General features: G+C 39.1%; 1 protein-coding gene across 9 annotated transcripts in view; it reads left to right on the forward strand.

Moving 5' to 3' along the window:
• The window catches only part of SLC7A11 (solute carrier family 7 member 11), a 553,887-nt gene that overhangs the window by 525,194 nt on the left and 4,150 nt on the right, over positions 1–24,543 (forward strand). For 7 of the 9 annotated variants that reach the window (XM_055550995.1, XM_055550992.1, XM_055550991.1 and 4 more), the window contains 6 exons: positions 9,944–10,067; positions 11,986–12,089; positions 12,863–12,959; positions 14,717–14,866; positions 16,335–16,512; positions 22,051–23,553. In XM_055550995.1, coding sequence (XP_055406970.1) covers positions 9,944–10,067; positions 11,986–12,089; positions 12,863–12,959; positions 14,717–14,866; positions 16,335–16,512; positions 22,051–22,172 — 775 coding nt within the window. In that variant the 3' untranslated portion in view covers positions 22,173–23,553. Of the gene's footprint in view, positions 1–9,943; positions 10,068–11,985; positions 12,090–12,862; positions 12,960–14,716; positions 14,867–16,334; positions 16,513–20,135; positions 23,554–24,543 lie in introns of those variants that run through there. The other 2 variants (XM_055550990.1, XM_055550989.1) reach the window with 2 other exon arrangements.

Genomic DNA, 24,543 nt, shown 5'->3' on the forward strand with positions numbered 1-24,543 from the left:
AAAAGGTTTAACTTTTGAGCTGAAAGATAAAAGATGACGATATCCATTTCTACTGGGTATACAAGTCTTGGTAACGGGAAAGCCCAAGGAGAGCAGAGAGGAGCTTGCAGAAAGTTCTGCCATTCTGGGGGCCTTTGTGACCTTTGCAGGGAACTGTCAACTGTTCCATACAGGAGTCTTCATCATGACTTTCTTGGTAATGACATATTATCTCTCTTAACTGGCAAGGTGCTTAACCTATCAGCTCTTTTTCTTCTCATCTTTGCCGTTCTCTGTGGCTCCATTAAGCTGCTGTGTCATGTTCTCTGGAGCCTGGCCTTGTGAATTTACCATTTTGATTAAAGTCAAGACATAACTATTAGCTCCCCTATCAACTTTATACCTTTCCTGCTAAGAATTTTTCCCTTAATTACCTATACGTAGGATAGGTAATTTGTGGCAGTGAAAAATTATTTTAACTTTTAGGATCAAATATATCCATATATGCAATCATTCATAGATAGGCAATTTATGAAACCAATTCATGTACCTTTAATAGGAAGCCAGTATTGAGTCCAAAAATTATCTAAAGACATGATTTGACTTGTAGCGTCTGGAGGAATGATGTTAAAACTATTCAAAAGCACTGGATCACTTCAGTTGTGTATCAATACATAAAACAAGTAAAAGAGGACTGATCTGGTTGAAGTGAGTGAGAATAGGTTCGCCTACTTACCTATTAGTTAGTATATCTATGCACGTATGTATGTTAAGTTGCTTTAGTAGTGCCCAACACTATGAGGGGAGAAGGCAATGGCAACCCACTGCAGTACTCTTGCCTGGAGAATCCCATGGATGGAGGAGCCTGGTGGGCTGCAGTCCGTGGTGTCTCAAAGAGTCAGACATGACTGAGCAACTTCACTTTCACTTTTCACTTTCATGCCTTGGAGAAGGAAATGGCAACCCACTCCAGTGTTCTTGCCTGGAGAATCCCAGGGACAGAGGAGGCTGGTGGGCTGCTGTCTATGGGGTTGCACAGAGTCAGACATGACTGACGCGACTTAGCAGCAGCAGCAGACACTATGAGATTCTATGGACTGTAGCCCTCCAGGCTCCTCTGTTGGATTTGATTTATGGGTTTATAGTAGGAGAAGTGTTATCAGTTCCTTCTGAGACTCATGTTAATGGCCTGAGGGAATTTTGACTCTTAATTCCCACTTACTATGCCAAAGTGGGTATATTTATTTTACATCACCTTGTTCTTAGCGTGAGTATATTTATTAAACATTGCATTATCTTATTATGTGTCCTTGGTCAAAAAAAGGCAATTATACATTGATCTCAATTATACTGATTGATTTCAATTATACATTGAAGTGCAGGGGATATTATATTTCAAAAGAGTGAACAATGGGGTCTATATTTGCTCTGTTTCTGGGAAGTTGGAAGAATAATAGAATTTTCACTATTCTAACTTTTTCAAATGTTTTAATTTATTCTCATGTGGGACATCATTTTAAAGACTTTATGTCATATACTAGTCTCTTACAAAACAAAAGACATAAGATAAAAATTAATGAGGACCCATTTTGTCTCATATAAATTAATTCACTGAGATCGACAAAAAGTCTTGATAAAATGAAGTCCTTCATTCTCTTATTAGTCAGGGTAATGCTAGCTGCTTTAACAAATGAGCCACAGATTTTCAGTGGCTCTTAACAATCGAAAGTTCAATTTTTTTTAATTTTATTTTTTAACTTTACAATATTGTATTGGTTTTGCCATATATCAACATGAATCCGCCACAGGTATACACGTGATTTAATTTTTAAATCATGTAACAGTCCACTGTTGGTGTCCCTGGCTGCAGGTGGATTTTATTCCACGTATTGATTCTGTGGCCCAGATTCCTTCTTCCACATTGTGGTTTTGCCTCTGTGTAGATCCTCTGCAACTAGGGAAGTAGGAGTGGGGTGCAGGGGTGGACAAGGCAACCCACTCTTAACCACCTTGTCTGCAATTGCCACATCAATCGACACGGATGAATGAGCCACACTCCCACCTAGATACTGGAGAGTCTGGGAAATGTCTATCTAGATAGCTGCTTCGCAGGAATATTTTGGAAAGAAGAACACAGAATTTTGATGAGTAGTTCATTTTCTCAGCCATATGTATCTGAGGCCTTCCCTGATAGTTCAGTTGGTAAAGAATCTGCCCACATTGCCGGAGATCCCAGTTTGATTGCTGAGTTGGGAAGATCCACAGGAGAGGGGATAGGCTATGCACTTCAGTATTCTTGGGCTTCCCTTGTTGCTCAGCTGATAAAGAATCTGCCTGCAATGCAGGAGACCTGGGTTTGATCCCTGGGTTGGGAAGATCCCCTGGGGAAGGGAAAGGCTACCCACTCCAGTATTCTGGCCTGGAGTTGGACATGACCAAGCTCTCACTTTCACTTTATGCATCTGAATCTCAGGAACTTGCTTATTTTGAAAAAATGGTTTGTATCACCTTAGAGTACTTTACACAAAATCCCAAGGAAAATATAACGTTTTAAAAAGTATAGTATAAAAACAATATAACAAAAGTAAGGATTGAACATTAGTGTGAAATGTAATTTATTGTTATTAAAATATTTTATCTTCTGATTTATTTACTTGCTAACATTTTATCAAAAACCAATTTTGTTTCTATTTTTGTGCACTCAAACTTGCCTACTAATATCTCTACATTCATCCATGATAAATATGGATAACTGTAATACATCTGGAAGACACACTCTAAATCTTGAGAAAATGAGAAAAAATGAGATGCAGACAATGCAAATTTTTTGTTCATATGAAATTCAAGCAAATGAAAATTTACTCTCAAGCTATTTACATTTTGCTGAATAATTTTATTTAGGCATGAATTTATTCTAATAGTGGGATAAAAAATCAAGTGTTGTTAGGGTTGAAAATGCTTATACTAATGCTTCTGATTGCTTATTACCCTGTTTCTGAATTATAAGTTTCTACTTTAGTTCATTTTTCTGAGCGGTTTTGCTGCACTTTTCTCTCTCTTTCATGTATCTGTGTTTGTTCCTTGAGCCTCCTTCAGCCTGCAGTCTTTTAATCTGTTTCTGTTCATTTCTTACATTTCCCTACAGGTTTCTCTGTCTTCTTTTTGTTTATGGAGTTCTTCATCTGTGGACAATGGAAAATGGTGAGATTTAGATTAGACATCAGTGGTAATGAAATTTACAGCGTCTCAGTGAAAATACCCATAACTTTGCCAGAGTGCAGTTAAGAAGCAGAGGGCAAGTGTTTAATGCTTGAAGTCAGTGGGATCACTGTGTACCTTTATGTGACAATCTGCTTGTCACATCACTGTGTTCAGCCTTGGCCCAGAAATTGTCATTAAGTTAGAATGTGAACCGTGGACCTCTAAGAATGTTTATAAATAGCTTTATTGAATGTATTCTTCCTCTTGCTCCATTTTCTCCTTTCAGTGACAACCCTCACCTTCTTCCCAACTGCTTGCTGTGTCTCCTCAAGTGCAGTTCTCTTGTAGTGTTATTAACAGTCCAGTTCCCACTCGCGGTATATAACTAGAGATATGATAGCACTAAATAACAATGAGACAAAATCACTGAAAACATAAAGCAATTCATCAGAGTCCAGTCATCTGTAATCTAACTGTTTCAAGTCTGGAAAACAATCCAAGAACTCTTCTTTGTAATACAGTCCCTGCTGGAAACATCAGAAATCACCTAGCCAGATATTACATTTCCATTCTAGAGGGCATCTCTGGAGAGTTTGAGATGAGCAAGAAATGGGGAAATTATGTAAAAATGTATGAAAGAAGAATCACATGAATGAAAAAATATAGATTTCCTTTGATATATACTATTATTTATCTTTTGGTTTGTAACATATTTGGAGTGAGATAAAATTAACGGTAGTGGTAATAAAATAAACTGAATAATTCTTCAAAATTAAATTGGTGGATCAAAAAGGGATTGGTAAGACATGCTTGAGTCACTTCTGGGTCAGATCTAGAGAAAGGTTTTCAAGGTCTCCTCAGGGTCCTTATAAAGAAAATGGGAAATATGTATGATTCTAAAATAAGTACTCAGAAGCAAAAAAGTATTTATAATATTAAATATTTTATGTTGACATCAGTCATGGCTTTTTTTCAGTTATATAGAAATAGTTTACTAAAAATTTTAAAATTTTGTGAAAAATCCCATTTTCCTTTTTATTTGTATCTCATATTAAGAAGTTTGCTGTTTTCATGCCCTTTTTTTAATTTTTATTTTTAAAATTTTTAATTGGAGGAAAATTGGTTTACAATGCTGTGTTGGTATCTGCCATACAACAACGTGAATCAGCTCTGAGTATGCATATGTCCCTTCCCTCTTGAATTTCCCTTCCGTCCCCCAACCCCATCCCACCCTCTAGGTTGTTACAGAGCATCAGCACCAGATTGAGCTCCCTGTGTTATGTAGCAACACTTAGCTTCCCACTAAGTGGAAAGTACTTAGCTGCTCAGTCCTGTCTGACTCTTTGTAACTCCATGGACTGTAGCCAGGCTCCTCTCTCCATGGGATTTTCCAGACATGAATACTCAAGTGGGTTGCCATTTCCTTCTCTAGAGGATCTTCTCCACCCAGGGATAGAATCTGTGTCTCCTGTGTTGCCTGCATTGCAGACTGATTCTTTACCCACCAAGCCACTGGGGAAGCCCCAGCTTCCCACTAGTTATCTATTTTGCTTATGCTAATGTTCTTGCCCTTCTTAATTTCTCTTTTTTCCCCTCCCTGCTTCCTCCTGAATGCCAAATACTTGCATTAAAATATTAATGATTTTTAAATTAAAAAAATGTGAAGAATCAAGCACTTCTCTTAGAAGTTTCCAGTATACACAAGAGTGGGTTTTAGCAGAACTCTCATCATGCCCAGTTCCATGGCTCAAAGACAATTTTAGATGCCTGGGGACCAATGAGTTTTGTGGTCCCCAGTCAGTATATTCACAGAGGAATGTATGAAACTTACTTTCATTCACATAAATCTCAGAAGATTTTATGCCATTTATAAAACAGCTTTAGAAATATCCAGAAATTCAAGTGATTACAGAATTACTCAGATGTCTGAATATCAGAAATCTTTGTGACCTTCAGGTTCCTCGGCTCTGAAGAATCAAGCTAGGTTTGTTAATTCTGTTTTCATGGCAGGAGTCTTTTTAGCCAATATGAAGCTGGAAACAATGATCATTTTTGATGCTCAATCATATAGATGCAAAGTGTATTAAAAATGCATCCCATGCTGCATCATTTGTGATGATTAAGTGCATAGTAAAATATACTTGGCTTAAAATGTGTCACATGGTAACATCAGAAGATATCAGCCTTCTGATCTTTGTATTATAAATAGACCATGTGTTTGTCAGCATGTAAAAATCCTAGGAACTTTGTACCTAGAGTTCAGGTAAGCACAAAGCAGACATGTTATCCTGGATGAGATAAACTCCATGAATGTGGAACTTAGCATTGGAAGATCTAGGTTCAAGATCCAGCTCTCACGCTTACTACTTTTGTGACCTTGGCCTGTCAAGTCGTGTAACCTCTCTGAGCCTTGGTTCCCTTGTTTGAAAATACAAACAAGGGAAAATTGTTTGAAAATTGCCTCCTGTTTCAGTGAGTTTTGGATTTTGTCATTTGTTCATATTCTATTTTATTTCACAAAGGATATGAAATGCCATGTGTGTATTTGGAGATAAAATGTATTTGCCAGCACTTTTTAGATTATACAAATATAATCTACCTGCCATTCCTATTGGAATTATTTAAATTTCTGAGGAAGCCTACCTCTAGAATGAGAGTGCTTCTAAGCAGATGTTCCAGAGACCTCCATTTAATAATTTCTGATAAAATAAACATTTATCCATGTGTTACATAGACCGGTTACAGATGCCAATTTAAAATAAGCCTACAACAAAAGACTATCCAAGACCTTTTAATTGGAGACTATTTTCAGTTAATAAAAATATCAGATTCTCACTTAATTCTTCCCATTAATACATAATTGAAAAGACTATATCCATCTATCTGTTGACCTGTGTATATAGTTTGTTGTTTATTGTTGTTATTTAGTGTCTCAGTCTTGTCTGACTCTTTGCAACCCCATGGACTGCAGCCCATCAGGCTCCTAGTCCATAGGAATCTCCAGACAAGAATACTGGAGTGGGTTGCCATATCCTCCTCAGGGGATCTTCCTGATCCAGGGATCAAACCCCTGTCTCCTGCATTGGCAGGCAGATTCTTTACCACTGCCATACCTGGGAAGGCAGGTATATAGATAGTTAGATACCACAAAAAAGCTCTTAAGGATTAAATCTCTTCCCAATACTATCTTTCTAATAATTAGTATCTTGTTAATCATTAAAAAAATGCACAAACATTTGAGAGAGTATAAGTCATAGGTGCAAATCATTTTTATTCAGCTTAAAGACAATGCTTTTGTTGCATTTACAATTGATGCATACCCCACAGTAACACAGGGGCTTTGAAATATCAGTGGCCTACCAGTTCCCTTGATTCCTTTTGTTATCATATGCCATTTGCCTTAATCTTGGGTACTAACTGTGCTTATCTGCCCTCTGCATCTAAAGCCTCCAGAAAGATTGCTTCTACATGGCCTAAGAGCTTTTATCAGCTCACCCAGGGGCTCTTAGGCTTTGCTGCTTGAAATCCAGGAGTTACACACATGGTGCCAAGCCCTTCTGAACAAATGAACTGTTCTTGGTAAATGATCGCGGTTTATGCCAAGGCAGCCACAACCTCCTCTCCTTCCCTTTGTGAAAGTGAAATGGAACCTTAAGGACAGAAGCTAGTGGCTATCTGGCCTCATCCTCTCCAATTCCCATGGCTTAATTTTACCTCAAGAGGAATTACTGGGCTTATTGTGAATTGCTGCAAGTTTAGACCCTTTTCCTCCTTTATCCTATAGTTTAAACTCCTTTGATTTTTTTCCCCCCTCTGGTATCTATACAGTGTATTTGGCTGATAGTAAAACTGTTAATAATCTATTTCAAATTATCTTTCGTGTATGCTTACTTTTCCTCCTTTTCTGTAAGAGTTGTCTAGGGAAGTTTAGTCAGTGAGCTTTTGCTGTTTTTAAATTAAGGAGGAACCAGTATTTCCTAAATATTGAGACTTTTGAAAACATTTCCTTGACATTATAGTTCACATAAGACAGAAACACTGAAGTATAGCTCTTAAGAACTATAATGTTTCATAATTTATGAAAATCATGGAATAAGTCTTTTCCCTTCCTTCATACTACATAAAACTGCATTTTCAGTGAATACATGAAGAATACAGTCATAAGAGCTTTCAATTAACATTATACATATTCAATAGTTATGATTTCTCTGAAAATTGAGTTTGAAGACCCACATCCATGAGAGAGTTTTCTTTAGTGGTTTTAAGTGCTTTGACTTCAAGGTAGGCTAGATCTGTGGCTGAATTCTGAGGTTCTACTTATCAGCTGTGTATCCTGAACAGTTGTTTAAACTAAGACTTCATTTACTCATATATAAAATGGTGATGATGCTCCTAAATCACAGAATTTTCCAAGGATAAAATGAGACAAATATGTAAAGTAGGGGGTACATAGCAGAGTTGCTGCTGTTGTTTTTGTTATTGACAAGTTGAGGAAGGAAAAAAAGAAAGGGAAACTAACCTGGAAACTTCAATTTTTTTTAAGATCCCTTCTGCTGGAGTCAGTTTAGAAATCCCCCCTCAGAAAGACCATAATCTTTGGGCAGGAAACAGGGAGGTTGCCTTGGGAGGCTAGGTTCTCTGCTGGGAGAGCACCATCAGATTTCAGACTCACTTCTCTCTGCTCTGTGGCGGCATCACGTGATTGACAGTACTACCTGCCCTGGACGGGTTAGGTGACTTCGCTGCACTGAACAATAAATCACTTCACTTTTAATTAGCAGAGCCTTCGCATTTCTTAATCCTCTTGCGAGGAATCTCTAGAGAGTCTCTCCCTCTCTGCTTCCCTCCTCCACAGAAAGAACTCAGAACCCTATTTGGGATGTTATAGAAGCTTAGGGATTCAAATTGAAAGGAATACAGTGAGTGATTGAAAAGCTGCCTATTCACCTTCTTCCTCAGCTGCTTCTGCCTTTGCATTGATCTGCCACCTCGCTTTCAAAGAAACAGGCATCCTTGTGTGCTAAGTCACTTCGGTTGTGTCCAACTCTTGGCGACCCCATGGACTGTAGCCTGCCAGGCTCCTCTTACATGGGATTCTCCAGGCAAGATTACTGGAGTGGGTTGCCATGCCCTCCTCCAGGGGATCTTCCCCACTCTAGGATCAAACCCATATCTCATATCTCCTGTATTGGAAGGCAGGTTCTTTACCACTAGTGCCACCAGGGAAGTACCCAAAGAAACAGGATTCATCTTTAATTTGCCCTATGCCATTTACCCCTCTGTTTTGTATTGGCCCAGTGATTTCCATTGCTTACACTTAGCATTTATCAATCACAACGAGCAATGAGTGTTATGGTGTGAACAGCAAATCCCATAGGACCCTCTTCATGCTGGGGAAGTGGAACATCTGCTCCTTTCCTGTTAGGATGCCAGGATTTTAGAGGTCAGTGTGTTTCCCCATCGAGGCTTAAGGCTTTGGGAATCAGTGGAAGTGTCAGGCTCCAAGCGCCGTAATGAATGGCAGTTGCTGACTGGCTGGGTTTGCCTGTTCTCAACAGGGGATAGAGAATTCAGTGTAATGAGCTGGGACTTCGTGTGCTCAACACACCCAGCTTGGGGAGTGAGGCAGGCTGTGCCTTTTTTCCTTCCTGTTTTCAGAACTGTATTTTCATCTTGGAAGAAATTATATGGAGGTCTTCATTAGTGGCACCCAGCAGGGTTAAGGCTCCATGAGGGCTGATAAGTTCTATGGCTAAAAAAACCCCATCAGCCTTTGTGCAGGGAGCTGAAGGTTTAAGTTGCTTGAACCGGAAAGAGTCTGAAGAGGTGATTATGTTAAGCAAGTAATGTGTATCGGTAACATGGAATCAAATTATTAGGGTCAGTAACTTCCTGGCTTTCCAAGTGCATTAAATGAAGACATAACATTGCATTTGTGCCGGATACTTCATGATGCTGCGTGGTGTCAGTGATGTCCGGTCATATGTACTTCACAGCATGTCACCTCTAATTTCATGGGATTATCTATGCTATGGCTTTAATAGATACTCATGATCTTGAGCTTCCTTTGAACTCACAGCAGGGCAGTGCAAAACCATTATTGGAAGCACTTTTAGGCTTTTTGTGTTATGTACAAAATTATTATTGCCATCATTTAGAAAGGTAGATATATCCTGTTCCCGTGCTTCCAATACTGTACACTTATTTGATGGCAAGGAGAATTACTGAAGGGGAAAACACTGAATGCAAAAGACCTTTTTGGAAACTAGTTTTAGAAAGATTGTCAAGCCAAGTGAATTAGTATTTGAAAGCCATTTGAAAGGCCAGTGGATCTCAAAGTGTGGTACCCAGGCCAGCAGCATCAGAATCACCCAGGGAGGTGTTACAGATGCAAATCTTCCTGAATCAGAAATTCTTGAGGTGGGCTCAGCAATCTGTGTTTTAACAGACCTTCCAGGTGATGCATGCTCAAGTATGCGAAACACTGCTCTGAGATCTATGGAGTAAAAGAATAGGACAGACCCCTATGTTCTGGGGCAGAGCAGTAGACAAGACAAATGTAGTATCTCCCCTCGTGGACCTTATTAAATTACAAAGGACTATGTGGTACTTCACCCAGATGAAATGTTTATACATACTCAACAGAGCCTGTAATTATCCATACCGTTTTATTTTTTGCTTTGAATGAGCCTGTTATTTTCTTTGGTCTCAGAGAAATGACTAACAAAAGATGACTAATAAGCAATTCCTTTGTGCATTTCAGAACCATCCCCCTCGCAATATGTATATCCATGGCCATTGTCACTGTTGGCTACGTGCTAACAAACGTGGCCTACTTCACAACCATTAGTGCCGAGGAGCTGATGCTTTCAAATGCAGTGGCGGTGGTAAGTCTAAGTGGGGCTAATGCCGGTTCGAATTTAGGCTAATGAATTGATGCAGTTTTATAGTAGTTCCCTCCAGTGGAAAGTGTTTCGGTAATTTAGTAATTTTTTTGAACTGAATGATAATGAATATTTTAAAAATTTAGGACACACCTTAGCATATTCCATTTAACTAAACTAAAGCTATCGCTACAGCTGTAGCCATTGATACAAATACAATCCTATACAATTTCTGTATTATTAATTTCATGTAAAATATGTCCACATATACCAGCTTGAAAACACATTTCCACATACACATTGAATAGAAGGCATTATTCTTCCAAAGTGTCTTTTAAGTACAGGTGGGCAGTTACTGAATTTAAATGAATTCATTTTGGGGATATGCAAATTGCAATTTATTCTGCACTCTTTCCTGTTTAGACACTTTTTAAATGCTAACTTAAAATCTTTTCCCCAAAGTATCACTTAAGAATTTCCAAGTAGACCATATGCATTTGTTTTTTTTTTTTTCCTAGTATATATATCCTTTTGAATACTAGCTCCTAGGATATTATTAATTTGGGGAAATAGAGTGATTCAAAGTTAAACAGATGTCATTTTTATTGTACTTCTCAGAATATCACAGAAGCTAATGTGTATTTTAACTCCTAAAGAAGTGAATACTTATAATTTCACAGCATTCTCCAAAATTTATTTGACTTCAAGACCATCTTTTGCTTCTAGAGGTCATGTTAGGGGACTGCTTTTCTGTGACACAGACTTTTTGGTGTAAAAACTTAGCTAGTAAGAGAGTGCTCATTCATGACCTTGTAACAATGAAGGGTGGAAAAAAAGAACTTTCCACCACTAGATGTCGGTTCCTTTTAAAATAGTCACTATTACCTCATAATAATCATCCACAGGGAACATCCACAGGGAACAAATTATCCCATTTCGTGAACCTATGTACGAGTTCACCGTATTAAAGAAGACTTTGCCCACTGCTGTAACTTCTACCAGACAACCAAATGCACAGAGCTTTCTGATGTCAGGTCGTCATCTCGTCTTACTAGACAAAGGGCAGCACTTAGTCTCTGAGCGTAATGTGGTCCATTAATTACATAGCGCCAACTGCTCAAGGACAAGTAAAGAATCCCACATCTTTTTTTTTTAATATATCCTTCATGAAAATCTGCAGTCTTGCACATGCCATAGAATAAAAGGAAATGTCATAAACCTCGTTTCTCTTTTATATTTTCTGTGACTTGATTCCCTCAGACTTGTATTGGTATTCTAAGCTTTTAATAAGAAACTACAGAAGGCATTGGCAGATACCTGAGAGGGTGGGATGGACTTGATAAACAGAGATGCAGCTGATGTGATTTTTCTGGGGCAGAAGATTTTCAGAACTGTTCTTATCCATGATACACATATTAAGTCATCACTTATTTTTCATCACACTTCTAAGTCATAACACTAGGATTGGTATATGAAATAAGTATCTGCAGCACTTCTCAGTCTTCCTTTGCACTTCACTATAAACATGTGGCTTTCCAGACTAAAGAGAAGGTATCATACAGAAGGATTTCTGTCTCCAAAAGGAGAAATTCTGAACTGAGCTTTTTTTTTTTTTGTACTTCCCAGAGTCAGAGACAATAGATATCATACTTGATAGATTTGATAACTGGATCACTGCTTTTTGAAGGTAGAGGAAAGGTGCTTGTTTAGACCGTTGTCCACAGTTTTGTAGCCAGCAAGGCTACCTGCCTTTGATTATTATCCTAAGAGGTTAGTCTGACCCTAACCCAAAAGAAGGATTGTAAAACACACACGTGTCACCAGGTGAACAGAGAGTCATGGAGCGAGTTTGGCCTAAACTGTTTCATTTTATTCTACTTTCTGGCAAAGCATTAATTTGCTCCCTTCTGCCTTTCACTAGACCTTTTCTGAGCGGCTCCTGGGAAATTTCTCATTAGCGGTTCCGATCTTTGTTGCCCTCTCCTGCTTTGGCTCCATGAATGGTGGTGTGTTTGCTGTCTCCAGGTGAGTAGTTCAAGCATTTCTAGAAAAGCATTTCTGTTTTTGAGATGGGATGTGATAAGGGTAAGTTTAAGAAGAAAAGAAAAAAAAAAAGTTTAAGAAGAAAAGAAATAGTGCCTCTAAACCTGTTGTTTTTAAAGGGACACGCGAGATTGAAATCTTCCTCAGCACGTCCTACTCTGTCCATTAGAGGGCACTGCTTGTCTGCTCATAGCCTACTCTGAAGCCAGGCATCAAGGGTTTTTGTTTTTTTTTTTGGATATATGTCTATAACAACAGCATTTTATTTCTAGTAATAAAATCTTTGGTTTCTCTAAAGAAAAGGTGACAAGAAAAAAAGTAAAGTCATAGACACAAGAAAGCATTATCCCACCATCTGCATCCCTTTTGTTCTGTTTCATCTAGAAATCCCTTTTGATTTAATATGAAAACCCAATCAGATAAATATGAATGTTTGGTGTGTGTGTGTATGTTGTGTTGGATTGACAGCACACAGGTAATAATAGGAATCTAGAACTAAATCCCCCATAAGCTGGTGAGCTTATGTATATGGGGGCAGAGCTGTACTGAATTGGATGTTGCTAGTGTTTCTCCTCAAGGAATCATATTTTGGCAGATATTTATAAAATTCAAAATTTGATTTCTCATAATGTACTCTACTTTAAAAAACAAAACCTAAGTAATCACCATTTGGTGCAAAGAAGGTGCAAGTTTTCTCTTAGCTTTCTGGATTTTCCCCCTTGGAAATGATTGATTATACATTTTTCTCCCATCAGGTTATTCTATGTTGCATCCCGGGAGGGTCACCTTCCAGAAATCCTCTCCATGATTCACATCCGGAAGCACACTCCTCTGCCAGCTGTTATTGTTTTGGTAATGCATATTAACATGTGTATCTAGATATAGCCTCAAAGGACAGGTTAGTAAGGAGGATTTCTTTCTGTTCTCATTCATCTCTAAATTGGCTCTCTTTGTATCATGGTGGAGTTAGAGAGGCAGGATGCTTTCCACTGCTTCCCTTTATCCAGTATGCTGTGCTGTGCTTAGTCGCTCAGTTGTGTCCAACTCTTTGCGACCCCATGGACTGTAGCCCTCCAGGCTCCTCTGTTCATGGGGATTCTCCAGGCAAGAATACAGGAGTGGGTTCTATGCCCTTCTCCAGGGGATCTTCCCAACCCAGGGATTGAACCCAGGTCTCCCACATTGTAGGCGGATTCTTTACCATCTGAGCCATCAGAGAAGTCCAAGAACACTAGAGTGGGTAGCCTATCCCTTCTCCAGGGGATCTTCCTCACCCAGGAATGGAACCAGGGTCTCCTGCATTGTAGGCAAATTCTTTATCAGTTCTGATGCACATTTGATGCTTTGGAGCAATAACCAAATCACTTCTCTTTCACCTTTGTAAAAATTTGTGAAATGGAAGGGAAATGATTACCTGGGCTTTTGTCAATGACTTAGAGCCTTCGCAAAAAATGGTATAGAGTAAAAAGTCCCAATTCCACTTATTGAAAGTGGAGCTAAAAGCTACAGTCCCCAAATACCCAGATGTCTCATCAGAGGCCCCATATGATGAAATGCATACAAATTTATAGAAAAAGTCAATGAAATCCTAGACACTGCAGAGATTCTGTGGTTAAAAGTGAGACTTTTCAGGGCAGCCTAAAGGGAAAAAATAAAAGCACCACAATTTAAACTTGAGCTGTAGGATTCTTTAAGCAGAGAAAAGTATTTGCAAAATGTGGGATAAAGAAGACTGTGTAAGGTGTGCAAGTCTGCAAATCCTCATTGGCAATGTTATATTCCTTTTTATTTACTATTTTGTAACATTTTTCTCGATGGAATCTGCTGTCAGGACCACCATAGAATGCATTGATACACCTTTTTTTTTTTTTTCCTCCATGAATTTCATTTGTTTCAAAATGTCTCCTTGAAATTTCTTTGTCAAGTATGTTTACTCTCTGTGTGGCATCTGGATGTTTACGTCACTTTGGGAACAGAATGTATTTATTCCGTGAAGAGGGTTTTTTTCCCTTTAAGCTTCTGCTATCAGTCATGCCGTCCTTGGTATGTGCAGCTGGAGAGACTTGCTATGCTCATCTCTGTGCTTCATTCTTTTCTGTGGTCTTGAGGGTCATACGTGGCAGGCACATGGGGAAAGGAAGTCTGGGGGAAAGAAAGGTCATGTTTTGCATTCAGGAGACCACACAGTCACCCAGTGGCTGTCTCTCCTGTGTGTGCACAGCCAGGAGCTCACCAGACACCATTCACAGAGCTTTCTGTAAATGTTTGTATTGGATGCACTTCTAATTTTTATTGTTAGTTATTAACCATCGCTGCCCTCTGGATCTTTAAATTTTGAGTTATTGAGTGTCCTGTGTTTTACTCTTGGAAAACACATTCTCTTAATGAAAAACAATGAAAAATAACACGTCCATGTATGTGTATATGTAGGAGTAAAGAGCAAGATATAGCTAGGAGGGTAGTGGAGTATAGATTTTAATCATGATGTTAGTTAATCAGTAAAAATAGTCATTTGGAAAATACAATAATATTGTGTAGTGATGTTATTGCTTGTTATCGTTTGTTCCCTTTTAACTCACTGAGTGTGATTTTTCTCTTCCTTCCCCCAGCACCCTTTGACAATGATAATGCTCTTCTCTGGAGACCTCTACAGTCTTCTGAATTTCCTCAGTTTTGCCAGGTGGCTTTTTATTGGGCTGGCAGTTGCTGGGCTGATTTATCTTCGATACAAACGCCCAGATATGCATCGTCCTTTCAAGGTAACCTCAGCAATCTTCATGGGTTTACATAAATCTTCCTCCTAATATCTGGTCCTCTCTCTGTCATAACTTGATGATGAGGAGCTTGGGCAGAGGGCAGAATCCTCTAAAATAAAACGTTTAACTCTTGCAGGTAATGCCTTCATATGGGATTTATTTTAGTTTGGAAAAATTGTTGATTAGTTTGTTTGTGATGTACTGAGCTTTGTGTGTCGCACTTTTGAAAAGGAGTATTAACATTAAATGGTCGTTACATTGATTTTTCATTAATGTGCCTAATGATCTGATACATTCAAAGTATAGACTACTCTTTTATGCTGAATAGTTGTGGACAATCATGCTGAGAAAGAGTGAGGCAGATACATATGAAATCATCACTAATTAATACTCTAAAAAGGAATTATTGTTATTTAATAACTAAATCATGTCTGACTCTTTGTGATCCCATGGACTGTAGCCCGCCAGGCTCCTCTGTCCATGGGATTTTCCAGGCAAGAATACTGGAGTGGGATGCCATTTCCTTCTGCAGAGGGTCTTCCAAACCAGGGATCAAAACTGCTTCTCTTGCATCTCCTGCATTGGCAGGCCGATTATTTACCACTAGCACTGCTAGCGAAGCCTCCAAAGAGGATGCTGCTTTTCAAAAAAGGCATTTTGAGTATTCTTGAATGTTATGACTTGTTACATTGCCCCTTTTCTGCATCATGCACTCCAGAAGTAATAAAGATGTAAAATACGCAAGAAAGTGAAGATGTCTGAATTTACCACTTAATAGAATGTCCGTTTACCATAACGAAGCATTTCCTTTTGGGAAGGCTGACGAATATGCTTCTCATCTCCTTCAGCCTTGAATGTTCATGGTTTGATTTGAACTCACTATGCATTTGCTTTTAAGAAATAACACAGATACTGTTGTCCATCATGCTGTCAGAATTTGTTTCTAATTATATTCATTACCTAATGCCGGTGACATCTTTATTAGTGGTTGAATAGGAGTTGGCCTATTTTATCCCTGTCAGTTCGTATTGTGAATCTCCAACAGAAAATCAATATGCACTGAAAGGCTTTAACATGTAACAAGCAGCCTGTGCTCTTGGCTCTACATTAAAGTGGATTCTAATCATAATTATCAAAGAAGCAATCTTTTACAATCAGAAACATAAATCATAATGGTACTTAACTAGTAAAATAATTCAAACAGAACATCTCTAATGAAACACACTTATTTATCCTTAGATTTTGTTCTACCCAAAGATTTATTTTTAATTTAAAGGAGTGTTTTTAAATCAGTATCTGCTCTGTGCCCTAGTCAAGAGATTTTCATAGAAAGGTAAGTAGGATGGTGCCTGTCACCTGGTTGCATGATCAAAGTGTATCACCTGATCACATGACTGCAATGCTCAACTTGAATCTACCTTCTGTCTCTTAAGCCACGTTTGAAGTGGTTTTCTTTTTTGCTATGTTCCAGGTGCCGCTGTTCATCCCAGCTTTGTTTTCCTTCACGTGTCTCTTCATGGTCGCCCTTTCCCTTTATTCAGACCCATTTAGTACAGGGATTGGCTTCATCATCACTCTGACTGGAATTCCTGCCTACTATCTCTTTATTATATGGGACAAGAAACCCAAGTGGTTCCGAAGAATGTCAGGTAAGACTTTTAAGCAGTTTTAGGACCTTTGAGAGACTGTGTTGTAGAAAGCCCATCTCTGTGTACATATATGATACACACCTTAAAGTCTGAAAATACCACTTGGGAAACTGCTAGTTTGAATATATTAATGCATTCTAATGAGAACTTGAAGAAGAAAAGGCAGGAAGGATATTTAGGGTAGAGTCACTGAATCCTTTGAGGGTATTTAGTTTGATTTTCTTTAATCACTTCTTAGGAGAACCAATTTTTGCATAGAATTTTTATCACCAGTACTATAAACAACCTAATTGTTCTACTGAATCCCTCACTTACCTAATTGTTTTTATCCTGGGATGAATGCAGTTTATTGATTCTATATGATAACACACTACTTAATGAGTGGTGTGAGATTTGGTGGGGGGTCAGGTAGAGTCTGAAAAGTTTTCAAGTATCATGGTTTCTTTTATTATAACACTGCCCAACTTGTGAATCGTGGAGAATCATAGGAACAGCAAGAATGATCAAGAAAAGAAGAGCAGTTGACAATTATTGAGTGATTTTTATGTGTTTATATATATATATATATATATAACCATATTTAATCCTTATATCAACTTTTTGAGCTAGGAAAAAGTTATCTATATTTTATAGATTTTGAGTTATGGTATGGAAGAATCCATATAACTTGTTCCAAGTCATGAAGATATTAAGTAGAAGACCTAGAATTCCAATTTGGGCAGATTTGTACTTTACAAAAGTCATCCTGATGATAGGGACAATGAGGATGGAATAGAGAGCATGAGGCTGAAGACATTCTCAAGAGTAGTGATTAGTGGTTATCACAGTAATCCTGACCGAACTGAGAAAAGTCTGAATACAGGTGATGTTGGCAGGGTCCAGAGGAAAATGAAAGATATTAAAGATGAAAAATAACAGAGCTTGGTGACCAGGTGTGTTGAGGGAGGAGAAAATACAGTAAATCAGTAGGTAGGAAGAGGACTTAGGAATAGCCTCTGCCAAAAGCCATCAAAAGCCTAATCCTCTGTCAGGTGCTGGGAGATTCTCTCTTATATCATCATCTCTTTCATTCCTCCGCAAGATCCATGTGTGAATTTGTTGATTTCTATACCCAGATAGGACAACCAGAATGCAGGAAGATGTAGCATTTTTTTTTAAATTTATTTATTTTTGACTGAAGGATAATTGCTTTACAATATTGTATTGGTTTCTGCTATACACCAACAGGAATCAGTCATGTACATTAGGTACACACATGTCCTCTTCCTCTTGAACCTCCCTTCCACCTCCCATCTCTTCCCACCCCTCTAGGTTGTTACAGAGTCCTAGTTTGAGTTCTCTGAATCACACAGCAAATTCTTTCTGGCCATTTATCTTACATATGGTAGTGTATATGTTTGGAGAAGGCAATGGCACCCCACTCCAGTACTCTTGCCTGGAAAATCCCATGGATGGAGGAGCCTGGAAGGCTGCAGTCCATGGAGTCGCTGAGGGTTGGACACGACTGAGCGACTCCACTTTCACTTTTCACTTCCATGCATTGGAGAAGGAAATGGCAACCCACTCCAGTGTTCTTGCCTGGAGAATCCCAGGAACAGAGCATCCTGGTGGGCTGCCTTCTCTGGGGTCGCACAGAGCCGGACACGACTGAAGTGACTCTACAGCAGCAGCAGTGTATATGTTTCCATGTTATTAAGCTGGGATTTGAAGCCATAGCTGCTGGACTTCAAATTCATGGTCTTTTTATACTGGGTGCCTGGGGGAAGAGAGAAAGAAGTAAAAAATATATCCAGAGGAGCAAATGTGTTCTTGCTGGTGAGTTTAGAAATCCTCTTCTCTTCTTCTCATTCATTTTAATTTACTTACTTTACCATCATTAATTTTTTAAAGTCTAGTGAAAAGTTCAGGGAGAGTTCTGGTAAAATTATTAATAAATAATGTCAGTGTTACTAAATATAAAAAAACAAACAACTTTATGTACATTTTGCATCTCTACTGTGCTGTACAAACTCATTTAGAAGCTACTCCTTTAGCATAGACTTAAGCTACTGCCTTTTATTAGCTTGGTATTTGATATCTTTAGACCTTATACTACTATTTATACCTGCATTTTGTTTCCTAGCTAGCAACATTCTTCCCCAAAGAAGTGTTACAATAAAAGTTAGGTTCTTCGATGCTAACAGGGCAACACTGTTTGCCTAGCAGTGTATTTAATCCTTGTTTCTTGTCAGAGCACACTAGTTTTCTGTTGAATAGCTTTAGTAAAGTTTTCTCTGTTGTAGGCAGTAAATATATAGCTTTTTCTGAAAAAAAAAAAAAAAAAATCCAAGTCTTGTTACACAATATTTACCATTAGGATTGCTCATTATTAATTTTCAGAGTAGATGAGTATTTACCACTGGGAGGTCTTTGTCCATTGCAGAATAACTAGCTAAAGACAATTAAAATCCCTGAACACATGGAAAACCTTGAGAATTTTAGGAAGAGCAGGTTGCCTTAGAGTTGAACAATGAGAGAGATTACATGAGAGAAGGAGTTCCTTTTACTTCCCCTATTGAATAAACATTTTGTCCCTCTTGTTTGTAGTCAGCCAACGCTAACAAAGCTTTCCTTCTGCTAACATGTGCATATTTTCTTTCATTTCTTTGCTGGTGCATATTAACTACTGATTTTCCTGCTTGCTCCTTTGATGTTTTTCCATGCTCATGTCATTTTGAAGTTTTCTGTTATTTTTCTGTCTCGAATAGCATTTTGAACATCTCCAAGGACTCTAAATGTAGCGTTAGCCATTTGTGAAAGTAGCAGCAAGTAGTAGTCCCATAATGGTTATTTGGTTCTCAACAACGCCATCGAGTCTTACCAGGGAGCGTGGCAAATCTGCCTCTAAACTGTGATCATTGTAACCCTTTATCTTTATAGCTGCCTTGAAAGTGAGTCTGCAAAAAGCAACAATCCTCCGTAATTTTGTTTGATTTTCCTCTTAGGCAGCATTCTTGTAGTAAAATAAAGAAAGTTCATAATATTTATTGCGGCTGTAGCAAGTATTTTCCTAGCCTTTGGCCAAAACAAATCACACACACAGACAACACAGCAGAGTCTAAACCACTGTCTCACCTCCTCTCCCAACTGTTTCTGTTTGGGGCGAGAGAAACTCAGTGTGAACTCAGAGGCCAGAGAGCCTCTGCTTGGTGCCCTGTGTACAGATTTAACATCAGATTGTTCTGTTGGGGAACATTCTTTAGCCTTGATACCATATTTTCACCCAAATATACATGAACAGATTAGCCCTGTGAAATGATAGTTTATCAAAACCCATCTTACCTAGGATGCTTCCATTAAAAAAAAAAAGAGGTCGCCAGAACAGCATTCAGAAAACAGGGACATAGACTGCTGAGTCCAGATAGCCAGGGAACTGCAGAACCAGAGGAGCTGAGTTTCAGAGACTTGATGAATTTCTGTGGCCACAGGATGCCAGTATTGAACCATGTTTCATTTGACAGCGTTCCTGGGATGAGAAGAAAAAAACGTGCTCTTAAGGGAACAGTCGGATGTGCAGAGAGCTTTTTTCCGCCATCTGTGACGGAGTGTTTAATTCTTCTGGATCTTTATTTATTTATTTACAGAGGCACGAGCTTCTCACCCAAGGAAAAAGGAGCAGATACCCCACTGATGTAGTGAAATTCATGGAGCTAGCTAGAGCCAGCAAACTCCAGCCCGGCTTCCCCGCAGCCCTTTTACTTGGCTGCCTCTCTTTATCAGTCAAACCTCATCCCAGCTGAGACTGAATGGGATGACTGGAAGCTGATGCTTCTGGCTCCGGGCATGATGTGGAGGACAGCTGTATTTAAACAGAGTCTGGAGTTATAGAGGATCACACTGGGCGGCACCAGCAGAGTGACTAGTCCATCGTGGTGGACAGTGATTTTGCAAAATCAGAGTCCTAAGAGCATAGTCTGCATACAGTGTGTCATGATTGGTTTGTTTATGGTATTTCACTGAAAGCGGCTACATGCATTTGACAGACTCCTCGTGAAACCTGCAGTGCAAGCTTTTCAATGAGTTTAAGCTTGTCTACATTTCTCAGGAGGTCAAACCGTCTTCACTGTAAGGGTGAAATGAAGCCAGGCCTGTGAAAGGGTTTTGAAGGCTTTTCAAAAAAACATAAATACTGTTATTCTTATTATGATTTCTGGGAAAGCTTGGTTTTGTGCCAATACTTCAGTAGGCTTATTCACATTTGGCTGTAGCTCCTATGCTTGTACCAGGCATGATTGGGTAAATCAGATTTGCAGGGTCAGAAGTTGTTTCATCTGATTTCAGAAACAATTACTGAACATGAAAGGCAAAGCTAAAAAATCCTACAATTGCTGTTTGGCTTTACATAACTAAAAATATCAAATGCAGACTCAGTGGCTCAACTTTATTTAAAGAAATATTGTGGGACTGATTTATCCCGAAAGCCAAAGACCTTATATGGGTAGGGATGCAGTTGGAGGCCACTGGCCTGCAGCTTTCCTGGACAATCAACAAGTTTTTGTTGCCTGTGTTTCTGGTAACTTATCCAAGAAATCATTGCCTAGACCAATATCAAGGATCTTTTCCCCTATGTTTTCTTCTAGGAGTTTTATGTTTTCAGATCTTAGGTTTAAATCTTAGATCTATGTTAAGTCAATCTTTGTGAGTGGTATTAGGTATAAGTTAAGTTTCATATTACTTATTAATTTTTTTTGGTGTATATATATATATAGTTTTCCCAAATACATTTATTGAAGAAACTGGCCATTCTCTATGGTGTGTTCTTGGCCTTCTTGTCAAAAATTAGTTGGCTGTATACATGGGAGTTTATGTATGGACTCTTCATTCAGTTCCACTGACCTGTAGGCCTGTTTTTATGACAACCCCATACTCTTTTGATTGCTCTATTTATAATATAATTTGATATATAATCAAGTATTGTAATGCCTCCAGCTCTCTCCTTATCTTTTAGGATTACTTTGTAGTTCTAAGCAAATTTTAGGATAGTTTTTTTGTGTGTGTGTGTGAAAAATATCAGTGGAATTGTGATTGGGATTGCATTGAATCTTTAGATCACTTTGGGTTATGTGGACATTTCCCCAGTATGACCTCCTCTCAACCTAGAAACACAGGATATCCTTCCATTGGTTTGTCTTCTTCAATTTCTTTCATTAGTCTTGTAGTTTTTAGTGTACAGATCTTTCACCTCCTTGGTTTTATCTATTCCTAGGTGTTTTAATTTTTGATACTGTTGTCAGTGAGATTGCTTTCTAATTTCTCTTTCAGATAATTCATTGTTAATGTATAGAAATGCAGCTGATTTCTGTATGTTGGTATTATATCCAGCGATTTTACTGCAATTCATTTATTAGTTCCAACAGCTTTTTACTGGTCTTTGGGGTTTCCTATATATAAGATCATGTTGTCTGTGAACAGAGATTATTTTACTTCTTTGTTTTTGACATGGACACCTTTTATTTCTTTTTATGCCTAATTGCTCTGGCTGCTGCTGCTGCTGCTAAGTTGCTTTAGTCGTGTCCGACTCCGTGCGACCCCATAGACGGCAGCCCACCAGGCTCCCCCATCCCTGGGATTCTCCAGGCAAGAACACGGAGTGGGTTGCCATTTCCTTCTCCAGTGCATGAAAGTGAAAAGTGAAAGTGAAGTAGCTCAGATGTGTCTGACTCCTAGCGACCCCATGGACTGCAGCCCACCAGGCTCCTCCGTCCATGGGATTCTCCAGGCAAGAGCACTGAAGTGGGTTGCCATTGCCTTCTCCGAATTGCTCTGGCTAGAATTTTCATTACTATATTGAATGCATCCTTGCATTCCAGAGATAAATCCCCCTTGACCTTGGTGAATTATCCATTTAATGTGTTGTTGAATTTGGATTGCTAATATTTTGTTGAAAAGTTTTACATCTGTATTCACCAGAAATATTTGTCTGTAATGTTCTTTCCTTCAGTGTCTTTGTCTGTACTTAGTTTCAGGGTAATTGTGATCAGTTACTCAGTTGTGTCAGTCTCTTTGCAATCCTTTGGACTGTAGCTCTCTAGGCTCCTCCGTACATGGAATTCTTCAGGAAGAATGCTGGAATGAGCTGTCATTTTCTTCTCCAAGGGATCTTCCTGAACCAGGGTTCAAACCTACATCTCTCACATTGCAGACAGATTCTTTACCATTGAGCCATTCAGGGAAGCCCATCATGGTAATGCTGGCTTCATAAAGTGTTTGGAAGTATTCCCTCTTCTTCATATTTTCCTGTTATTGATTTGTGTATTTTTGTTTCAGCTTAGCGAACTCCTAATAGGATTTCTTACAGGAAATGTCTGATGGCTACAAATTCCCTCAGCTTTTGTTGGTCTGGGAAAGTCTTTATCTCTCCTTCATTTCTTCATGATAGCTTTACTGGGTAAAGTATTCTTGATGGTAGTCCCCCCCTACCTCCCCTGCCCAACTAAGTATTTTGGATATAGAATCCCATTCTCTCCTGGGATCCCAGTCCCAATCTCTGTAAGATTTCTGCTGATAAATTTGCTGATAGTCATATCAAGATTCCTTCACATGTGATGATTCTTTCTTGTCTTGCTGCTTTCAAGATTTTCTTTGTGTCCTTGATTTTTTTGAGAGCTTCACTACAATGCATCCAATAAAGATCTCTTTGGGTTGAATCTGTTTGGGAATCTTTGAACTTCTCATACCAATATGGCCATATCTCTCGCCAGATTTGAAACTTTTCCCCATTATATTTTTAAATAAATTTTTTGCATCTTTCTCCTTCTCTTCTTCTGGGGTTCCCAAAATATGGATATTCTTTCTTTAGATCATGTTCCACAGTTGATATAGGCTTGCTTCTTATTTATTTTAATTTCTTTAGTCTCCTCTGACTGGATAATGCCAAGAGATCTGTCTTGAAGCCCACAGATTCTTTTGAGCCTACTGTTGAAGCTATCACATTTTTCATTTTATGTATTTTATTCTCCAGAATTTCTTGATTTTTTAAATGATTTCTATTCGTTAAATTCCTCATTCTCTTCATGTACTATTCCTGAGTTCATTGACTTGTCTGTACTCTCTCATATATCACTTGGCTTCTTTCAAATCATTATTTTCAGTTTTTTTTTTTTTTTCAGTTTGGTCACAGACCTCCATTTACTTGGGGTCAGTTACTGGAGTAGTATTGCATTATTTTGGTGGTGTCATATTTCCTTCATATTTTTGATGGGTTTGTGCTGATGTTTATGAGGTGAAGTCATCTCTTCTGGCCTTCTCAGACTGGCTTCAGTAGGGAAAGCCTTTCCCCCGGAGGTAGCCATGAGAGCACTTGCTGGGTGAGATGCAGTGTCTTTGGTTCCTGAGGAGGCACAGTGATTCAGACTCCATGCTACTCCACTGGCTGACCTTGGCCAGAATAGGGGGTCTTTTATGCCTAAGGCTACAGAGGACAGGTAGCAGATGGGGCTATTAGTATCTTTGGAGTCTGAGGTTGCTCTTTGCCTATGGGAGAGGTCTAGTTGAGGAGACCCCTCTTGGTGCCTGGTCTGATGTGCTGACTCTCAGAGCTAGGGGTCATAGGACCAGGCACACGTGGAACTACTACAGTGCCAGGGTCCTGGAGCTTAGGCACAGTTGCAGTGGGCGTGGCACAGGTGTGGTGGGTGTCGACCTGTGCGCATAGCCTGTGGAACTGGTCCTTGGGTTTCACAGGCTCTCTGCTGTGACTTGTGATGAGGGGAGGGAATATGGCGGCGACAAGGGCCCTGGGATGAAAAGGTGCACTGGCGGCTTGGGCTCAGAAGGCAGAATGCAGTAGTAGTACAGCCTTGGAATGGCAGGTTGAAGTCTCCAGTCTGCCCCCACCCCTCCCCACCATGCAGAACACTCCCAGGATAGAGTGGTACAACCCCAGTAGTTGTTGGTTAGAGCTCTGTGTTGAGACTCCGGGGAACTGGGCACAGGGCAGTGGTAGCAAGGCCCTGGCAGCGACAGTTGAGAGCCTCAAGCTGCCCTGGGAGG

This window comes from Bubalus kerabau, chromosome 16 (genome assembly GCF_029407905.1).
Source record: "Bubalus kerabau isolate K-KA32 ecotype Philippines breed swamp buffalo chromosome 16, PCC_UOA_SB_1v2, whole genome shotgun sequence".
Taxonomy (NCBI): Eukaryota; Metazoa; Chordata; class Mammalia; order Artiodactyla; family Bovidae; genus Bubalus; species Bubalus kerabau.